The sequence below is a fragment of the Diabrotica virgifera genome, chromosome 8 (assembly GCF_917563875.1).
Source record: "Diabrotica virgifera virgifera chromosome 8, PGI_DIABVI_V3a".
Lineage (NCBI taxonomy): Eukaryota > Metazoa > Arthropoda > Insecta > Coleoptera > Chrysomelidae > Diabrotica > Diabrotica virgifera.
The window spans coordinates 179,835,095-179,844,719 of record NC_065450.1 but is presented as its reverse complement, the minus strand read 5'-3'; the positions used below and the strand labels follow the sequence as shown (position 1 = coordinate 179,844,719).

General features: G+C 33.0%; 2 protein-coding genes across 10 annotated transcripts in view; one reads left to right on the top strand and one right to left on the bottom strand.

The window, feature by feature from the left end:
* Nucleotides 1-822: 822 nt before the first annotated feature.
* Nucleotides 823-1,194, bottom strand: LOC126890318 (protein GVQW3-like). Its single transcript, XM_050659181.1, has one exon. It carries the CDS (start codon nucleotides 1,192-1,194, stop codon nucleotides 823-825), a length of 372 nt encoding a protein of 123 aa, XP_050515138.1.
* Nucleotides 1,195-5,932: 4,738 nt separating this feature from the next.
* The window catches only part of LOC114329870 (golgin subfamily A member 6-like protein 22), a 482,825-nt gene continuing 479,132 nt past the window's right edge, over nucleotides 5,933-9,625 (top strand). For all 9 annotated transcript variants that reach the window (XM_050658302.1, XM_050658300.1, XM_050658299.1 and 6 more), the window contains exon 1: nucleotides 5,933-6,200. In XM_050658302.1, coding sequence (XP_050514259.1) covers nucleotides 6,123-6,200 — 78 coding nt within the window. In that variant the 5' untranslated portion in view covers nucleotides 5,933-6,122. The remainder of the gene's footprint in view (nucleotides 6,201-9,625) is intronic.

The window sequence follows — 9,625 nt, the reverse complement described above, 5'->3', positions numbered from 1 at the left end:
TAAATTGACACTCTACACTCATCCGTACACAATACTTTTTTCCAATCGTCTATTGTCCAATTGACGTGTTTATTAGTACTAGGTTGTTCAAAAAGTTTTGCGGCTCGATAAGAAAAACACAATTTTATGGATTGCAATAAACTTTATTATTCAGTATAGTCTCTCTGAACATCAATACACTTGTTCCAACGAGATTCCAATTTACAAATTCCATCCCTAAAGTGAGAATCTGGAAGTGTTGCAAAATAGGCTTCCACAGCTGCTATGACTTCATCATTTGATGAAATACGCTTTCCACGCGTGAATTTTTTTAAGTACTGAAATAGATGGAAGTCACTAGGGGCCAAAACTGCTGAATAAGGTGGATGCTCCAACAATTCGAACTTTAATTCATGGATTTTAGCCATTGTTAAAATGCTCATATATGACACGGTGCATTATCCTGATGAAAGAGGATTTTTTTCTTCTGCAAACCAGGTCTCTTTTCACGAATTTTTTCCTTCAGCTGGTCTAAGAGGATACAATAATATTCAGAATTTATTGTTTTACCAGTTTGTAAGTAATCCACAAACAAAATTCCTCTTGCATCCCAAAAAACTGATGCTAACACCTTCTTAGCCGATTTGTGGACGAAAACTCGTTTTGGAGCCGAAGAACCAGGTTCACACCACTCTTTAGCCTCTTGTTTTGATTCAGGATCATAGTGATAGACCCAAGTCTCATCCATAGTAATGAATCGATGCACAAAATCTACATTATCCTTTCGAAGACGCGCTAAATGCTGCTGAGAAAGTCGCATTCGAATGTGTTTTTATTCCGTTGTTAGAGAATTCGGACCCATTGTGAACACAGTTTCCTGAAACCCAATACTTCAGTCAAGATATTGGTTATACTGCCCAATGAGATCCCTAGGGCTTCTACTAAATCTCTTTCAGTCACTCGACGATGTTGCAATACCATATCCTGTATTTTTGCCACGATTTCTGGGGCTGTTACTGTTTTTGGACGATCTTGACGTGGATCGTCTGCTAGGCTTGTACGACCACGTTTAAATTCAGCAACCCATCTTTGTACTGTACTAATTGAAGGGGAAGAGTCCTTATACACTTTCAACATTCGTTCATAAATTTCCTTTACTTTTAAACCTCCAAAAAATAAAAATTCAATCACTGCACGATACTTGATTTTTTCCATTTTGGTAAATAGTGTGACACGTCAATAATAAATGGCTTGTAAACAAATAATTAATTAACAGATTGGCATGCAACTTCACACAAGTCCATACGAAGAGTCTACCAACATAACCTACAAAATTTATGCTGGTAGCAAAGCTCACTCTTATCGAACCGCAAAACTTATTGAACAACCTATTATAGTATATGCAAGTCTGCGTCTGTTAACCTTCGTCGAACAGTAGAAACGCTGATTACTGGTCCTTGCGCTTGCTGAATATGCCTTTGGAGCAGTCTTGCAGTTTGCGTTCGGTTTTATAATGCAGCAATTTTGAGAAAGTGAACTTCTCTGACTGTTATCTTCTTATTAACAACCGTACCGGGTCGCTGTTGATGAGATTGGGTCTCAAGAAATCATTGGTAAGGTCCCTGCAGACTTGAATGAATAATATTCAATTGTCTCATCACACTTCTTTGGCTTGCTCAACTTTCCAGCAACGTAACCATCTGAACAGACTTTCGATATTTGTCTATCTTTATTAAGAAATATATAAAAAATATAAAATTTATTCAATAAAATTATGGAAGTTGGACAAATGCCAGACGAATGGGGAAGCCGTATATTAGTACCCGTTTACAAAAACAAGTACCTATAACAATGCAGAAAATAGAGTGCCATAAACTACTTAGCCAGACCATGAAGATATAAGACAGAGTAATTGATAGACGGATACGTGAAGAAACCGAAATATCCGATAATCAATTTGGCTTTATGCAGGGGATATCAACCACAGATGCCATTTTCATTATAAGGCAGTTGATGGAAAAATACATGAATAAAGAAACAAACGCTCACATGGTATTCATTGATCTTGAGAAACCGTATGATTACGTTCCTCGTGATATTCTCTCGTGGGCACTGAATAAGAAAGGAATCCCCGGTGACTATGTAAAGAATGTGAGAGATATGTATGAGGGAGGAACAACTAGTGTTAGGACAGGTGTGGGAGAGACTGATAAATTTCATGTGAAAGTAGGATTGCACCAAGGCTCGGTGCTTAGTCCTTATCTATTCTCATTAGTTTTAGATCAGATAACAGCGAAACTACATGGCAACATTCCCTGGTGCTTAATCTATGCGGATGATGTGATGTTAGTAGGAAATAGTGAAGGCGACTTAGAACAAAAACTGGAACAGTGGAGACAAGCTCTTGAGTAAGAAGGTTTAAAACTTAGTAGGACATATACGGAATATTTGGACTGTTTCTTTAAAGATGGAGTTACCTACTACAAATAAATAATATCTTTGAATGGTGAAATGATTGTGAAAAGCGAGAGTTTTATGTAAATATCCAGGATCGGTATTATTACAGAGTATTGGGGAAATAGATGGAGATGCATGCAACAGAATTAGAGTTGGATGGATAAAATGGAAGGAAGGGAGTTGTGCGTTTTGTGACAGAAAAATTCCAATGAAACTAAAGGGAAAATTTTATTAAGCAGCAATAAGACCAGCTATAAGTTAAAAAGAAAGGGAACAGCGAATGCATGTGACGGAAATGAGAATGCTTAGATGGGTGAGTGGAGTAACAAAAAGGATAAAATTAGGAATGCGTGTATTAGGGGAAGTCTAGCGGTGGCACCAATTGATGCCAAAAAGCCCAGGCAACCAAGTGACGTCAAGAGGAAAAGTCAGTTTTTACTTGAATATACAGTGCGGTGGAACAAGTGTTGCCCCCCCCCCCTGTTAACTTGTTCATTTTAAGAATATAAGCAAAACGCTTGGACAGGTCGATTTTTAAACTAACCATAGTATATTATAGCATCAACGTTTCGATGACGCGATCCCTCTTCAGATGACAGCCATAACTTTGATTTTTTTTAAATGGGAAAGTACATCACGTGACACCTCATTTAAAAGCTCTTAAAATACTGAGTTCAAAAATGTATAATACTTTAATCCTGTTTGAGAGCGTAGGCGCAAAATTTCGGTCGAATTCTTTCTAAATGCAATCATTTTTTTTGAATCCTGAAAAAACTAATAAATATTTTTGAAAAATTTAAACGCAGAATGAAATACTACAGTATTCTCGATGGTCCTAAGTCCCTGAGAACTCCTATAATGTTTATTTTAATAAGTCAGTGGTGAAAAAAAGAGAAATTTTAGTGTGATTTTTAATTTCAAACATATCATTCAAAAGAAACTTTTTGTTTATTCTAAGGGACTGTCTGCCCTCGGTAATAATCTAATCTTTCATTCTGAGTTTAAATTTTTCAAAAATACTTATTAGTTTTCTCAGAATTCGAAAAAAATTAATGCGTTTACAAAGAGTTCGACCGAAATTTTGGGCCTGCGATCTCAAAAAGGATTAAAGTATTATACATTTCTGAAATCAGTATTTTAAAATCTGTTGAATGAGGTGTCACATGATGTACTTTACCATTTAAAAAAATCAAAGTTATGCCTGTCACCTGAAGAGGGATTGCGTAAAGTTCGAAACGTTGATGCTATGATATACTATGATTAGTTTAAAAAATCGACCTGTCAGAGCGTTTTGCTAATATTCTTAAAATAAACAAGCTAACAGGGGGGGCAACACTTATTCCACCGCACTGTATATATACCTACGTGTTTGAAGATTACGTCGTATAAACGCTTTTGTAGGTGATTTTAAATACCTACGTAAGATTAATGACGTTAAAATACGCCTAAAAACACGTTTTAATTTCAGGCAGCCTAAGTCTGACAGTCTGACTTCAAAAAATTGGGAGGAGCTTACAGTCTTAACAATTAAAGACTTGATGCTAATGTTTATGATTATGACTCCAAACAATTTCCATAAGAAGTGTTTCATTTATTGCTTTGGTGATTTGTGTGGTAATATAAGACTTTTTATTTAAATATTTAGTTGAAGAAACGTATTAATTAAGAGATTTTCATTAGTTTTTCTCAAGTGAATACATTTATCTAATACAATAATTTTTCTTGAAAACTGTTTGAGGTTGTTTGTTTTGGTGTATATTTTCTGTTAATGAACTAATTATGTGTTATTGAGTTTAATTAAATTAACAATAAATTATTTATTAGTTTATAATTATGTTGTTTCAATTTTGACACAGTAAATATATATAAAACATAAAATTTTTATACCTATAGGCATAGGTATGTTGCATTGAGGGTATTGTAATTCTATACATTTTAGAGAGTCTTCCAATTTGGTTTTACTTTACGCCTATGGGCTAAATTTAAAACGGTTAACCTTCCGCAGCTAACATAGTACGTTTTCTGAACATTAAAGCTCTAAATCCGTCTTAGAGACCGACATAAAAAAATGTTTCCATTGACACACTTTCAAGTGTAGGGTTGTGTTTATTCCTTGAAGGAGTGAAATTAAACAAGATTGATACTAATTTTTAATTTGTTAAGCCTCTTAAACATTAGCAAAATACCAAAGAAAATAAAAACAATTATACAACATCTCATTTGTGTAAAACTCCATTTATCCACTGCCATTTTTTTGTACCTAGTACATACCTTTTACTTCTGGCAATTGGGTTACTAAATCATCAGCACTTGTTCGCATGTTGTTTCGTTAATATAAATATTTTTTCATCGAAAATGTCACGTACAACGCCGGTCTCTGAGAAAAATTTTTATATAAAATTGCCGATAATTGCATAATCATTTGACATTAAAGACTCAAACTTCAACACTACAAAAGGGCACCTGAACCAGGCAGCTACTGATGGCGGCGAAGATACATAACGAACAATTTGGAAATAATCATAACAGCTGTAAGTGGTCCGTCTGACAGACCCAATGTTAGTCACAGAAGGTTAAATGAAAAATTGCAATACCAACAATCGAATAATTATTGTGTATCTTTAAAACCACAAAATGAAGCATAATCTAAAAAACGACATAAAAACTACCTTTTTGATATCACGTATTTAAAGGTGATACAAATGACGTCAATTATGGTGGGACTTATTCACGTGACTTTCGACGTCGAAAAAACGTGATAAACTGACGTGGTTTGGTGATAATTATGACGTTTTTTCAACGTTTTGTAAACGTTATTTGGTTGCCTGAGTGAGGACGCATAGGTTAAGATGATTTGGTCATGTTTAAGGTCGGTCGAGACGTTAATCACCCAATACGAAAAACAACTGAACTGCGAGTCTTGGAAGAAGCAGGAAAGGATGACCAAAGAAGAGCTGTGGGGAGACGCTTAGACAGGATATGTTGGTGAAGGGGATTGATGTTGATATGACCTACGATAGAAACTTATGGAGAAATGCAGTCAAGGAAGCCGACCGCGCATAGGGATACTGGCAAAAATAATGACGATGATGTTTTTATTTAAGCTATAAAATAAATATTCATGTAAAAAGTTTCTTTCTTTTCGGATATCATTCCACGACTCCCTCAGCTCTTTAGCACAGCCCCCTATGGAGTCGCGACCCACACTTTTCGGAAAAACTACTCGGCACTATCATAACCAAGCAAAAACCATGCCATCTTTTACAGCACTAGTACTGATTTCTTATTTAATAAATGTCCAGATATGCACTCAAAAAGTAGTACCTATGCTAATTAGTAATGGAATATGAAATACTTTGGCCCCCAAATCTAAATTTGGTGAAATTTTTAAGCGCTGAGTCCTATCCTAAACCCTTTGAAAAATTCCCACGTGTAGAAAAGCCTCCACAGTCGCGCACCTACAGCTTATTTATCCGAAAAATACCTTAGTCGTGTATTAAGCATCTAAAATAAAAAGAAATCTCACTCAATCCACTATTTACAAAAGTAAAAATAGATTTTTGGACGCCGTAGGGAGCTGTGCTAATAACCGCACGTAGCATATCGAGCTTCAGTCCAGTTCTCAACACTAAGAGACGCCGATCTCCGAATTTTCTCGCCTTTTTGCCCCTCGAAAATCCGAAAAAATGGTTTATGAAAGCGATTTTTACACGACCAGGAGGCCCTATCGTGCCACTCCTTCCGTTTCGTCTTACACTATTTCGGTAAGTCAGGTTTTATGTTTCGAAGTTGTGTTTTTTTACCTAGATTACTTAAGTTTAGTGGCTAAAAACTAAAAGTCTATATTTGGCAAAAATAAAATAATTACGTTACTTCAAAGGCAATAGTTTATAAATATTTAATATATTTAAAAAATCTAGCTTGAGCTTACAAAGTACATTCACCAATATAACCAAATTTGTTCAACAAACAATACAATTAATTTTTCTATGTTTGGTAATACTAAATAATTAAAAAAATAGTGTAGTTTAAGTAAAGTTGTTAACCTTAAATTTACTTTTTGTACCATTTTTTTTATAATTAATCGACTTAAGCGCACCTGGTAACTTATGTAAGCTACTCCAAAAAATATTAATAGATCGATTATGGTTAGATATATTTTCATTCTCATCTAAAAATAAACATGGTTATAACAATGGTATCAATTTGAAATAATCTTTTATTCTAAAGGTATTTATATCTTTTGTAATTCTACTTTTATTTGAATAATTTCCTTCCTCTTCACATGCCATATCAGAATTATCTGATGTTAGCGATCAGCATTGCGAAGGCTTCTCGATCTTCTACAACATGGAATGATTGTCGTGCATTTGATACCCGAGTCCATTTACGAATGTTTTTAAGCAAGAAACTTGTTTTCTTCCTACACTTTTGCGGCCTTTTATGTTGAATTTAAAGATTATATGTAGTATCCTATATCCATGTCTCCTCACTATATGTCGTAGAAAAGACATTTTCCGGTATTTAACAGCCTTTAGCAATTCTCAATCTTTGTTGGCCCTCCCTAGTACTTCATCATTAGCTTTTTTTGCTGCGCAAGGTATCTTCAGCATCCGTCTATGAATCTACATTTCCAATGCTTCAATTCTGTTCATGTTTGTTACTTTTAGTGTCCACACTTCTACACCATTCAAAAGTACTGTCCAAATTTAGCACTTAACCATTTTTTACCTTAGTTCTAAACTGAGATTATTATTGCAAGGAAATGACTTCATTTTTATAAAAGTAGTTTTAGTCGTTGATAATCTACGTTTTATTTCTATGTCTTGATCTACATAGTGGCTTCGTTATGACAGTTCCCAAATATGTAATTTTGTACTTTTTCAACTTGTACTCCATTTAATTGAAGCTGTGCATCTGGATGGAGGTTACGACTAAAGACTAATAATTTTGTTTTTATTTGAGTTTATTTTAATGCCAATTTCTTTTCTTATTCGGTGAATACGATGAAGCAGAATTTGGAGACCTTTAATATTTTCTGACAAAATTACTGTATCGTCCGCGTATCTAGGGGAAAGTCGCCTATGATGGCATACCTAATTTTAACTTAATTTTTTAAGTGTATTTAAAATTTTCTAAACATTTTTGTGGTGCCAAGTGATTCGGCATTTTAAGTTTTGTACAGTATAATATTGATTTTGAACGTTTTTTGCACGATTTTAATTTTTTTTTAAATTAGCAAGTATGCCATCATAGGTGACACACGTTTCCTATGATGGCACACCATTTATTTTAAAACAACAGAACTTAATTTTTTATGTTTTATTACGAAAAATAACAACAAAAATTAAAAAATAAATTCGTAATATTTTAGTAACTTAACTAAAAGGTTATTATAGTACGTTCGTTAACGGTAAAATATTGCAAGACCTCTAAATTCTAAAGAACCGCTACAATTTAGAAGAAATTTTGCAAATAAGCTCATCTTATCCTTCTCTTCAAAAGTGATATTACTACAATATGTGCTTTTTATTTTTAAGGGGTGAAAACTACCCTTTTTTACCAAAAATTTAAAACAGCTGATATAAGCGTTATTTAAATCTAAATTATGTGTAGGTACGTTAAATAGTATGTTAAATATAGGACTTTGATTGCGTCTCATATTGAAATGTATTTTATAGTTTATAACTATTTTTAAACTCTTAAACACTACCCTCTAAATAAGAATTTGTTTAAAAATATTTTGTAACTATAAATTAAGTAATAATGTATTTTGTAGTGATCTAAACTTTATTTTATGTTTGCAATTTAGTTTACTAAGTATTTAATATTTTCAACCCTTATAAATTACCCCTACAAATAGATTTATTAGATCATTCACTCACGTTAAAATATTGCAAAACCTGTGAATTTTAAACAACCGCTTGGGTTGACATGAAATTTGGCATTCATATAGCTAATAAGTTAAGGGAAAAAATTGATATAGTACCGATATGTACTTTTACCCTGGGTGTGAGTTTCACCCCTTATCGGGGGTGAAAAAATATAGGTCCAAAATAAGTCCGAAAATGGATAAACTGACTAATTCTAAGCAACATTTGTTCTATAAAGTTTTTCACTAAGTCAATACTTTTCGAGATATTTGCGAGTGAATATGTTCATTTTTCAACAAAAGAACCACGTTGTTAGACGGTTTTTCGCAAATAACTCAAAAAGTAAGTATTTTATCGAAAAAATATTCCGAGCAGAAATATAGATTATAAAAAACTGAAAAAATTTGTGTATGTATGAAGTTTGGAGACCTAGTAGAACCAGTGTCGTAGCTAATAAAGTTCCAAGATACGGGGTGTTGAGATTTCTCTTACAAAGTGAAGATTTATTGATTGCTCTAAAACCGGTTGAGATATGCAAATGAAATTTGGTGGGTTTTAAGAGGTAGTTATTACGCATTTATTAACAGGCTTAATATTAAGAATTTTATATTCATCATTGTCGCGCATACGGGTACTACTCTGAATTAAAAAAAATAGTACGCCACTGAGGTATTTCAAATTAAAAAGCATTTTTGAGTTACTTATTTAATTTATGACAGAAAATATATCTTCCCTTTTTTTCACACGATGCGCCTTTTTCATAAAAAAAAAAATAAAATACTTATATCAACGCTTAAAAAGTATTCGACATAAGTTTCAATGTGGTTTTTTAACGATAACTTCTGTAATTTTCAAGATATTTCATTGTTCCAAAGCTTATTTTGTGGGAAATTGTAAGTGTTAATAGTAAGTAGAAGCTGAACTTTCTGGATATCTTTGATTTTTAAAACATGCGATTCAAAGGGCTTAGAAAACTGCTTCTCACACTTACGTGCAAACTTAAAATATAAATATCTCACTCAGTGTTTACCATAGCGACATTGAAAAAACTAAATAAGTTTTAGCATAAAAAAGACTACATTTTAGTATTGATATATATTTTCAGATTTCTTTTAGTTTTCAAGTAATTTTGGAAAAATGGAAAACATTTATAAAATATTAAAAAATAATTTAATATTAAATTTAAATTTTTTTTCAAACCTAAGCAATTTAAACTGGTTAAAATCTCAGAACGCGTAGTCAGGCTATAAATAAACCTAATTGTGTATGTAATAATGTTAATTTTTATTTTTGTGGAAAATTCACCAATTTAAGTA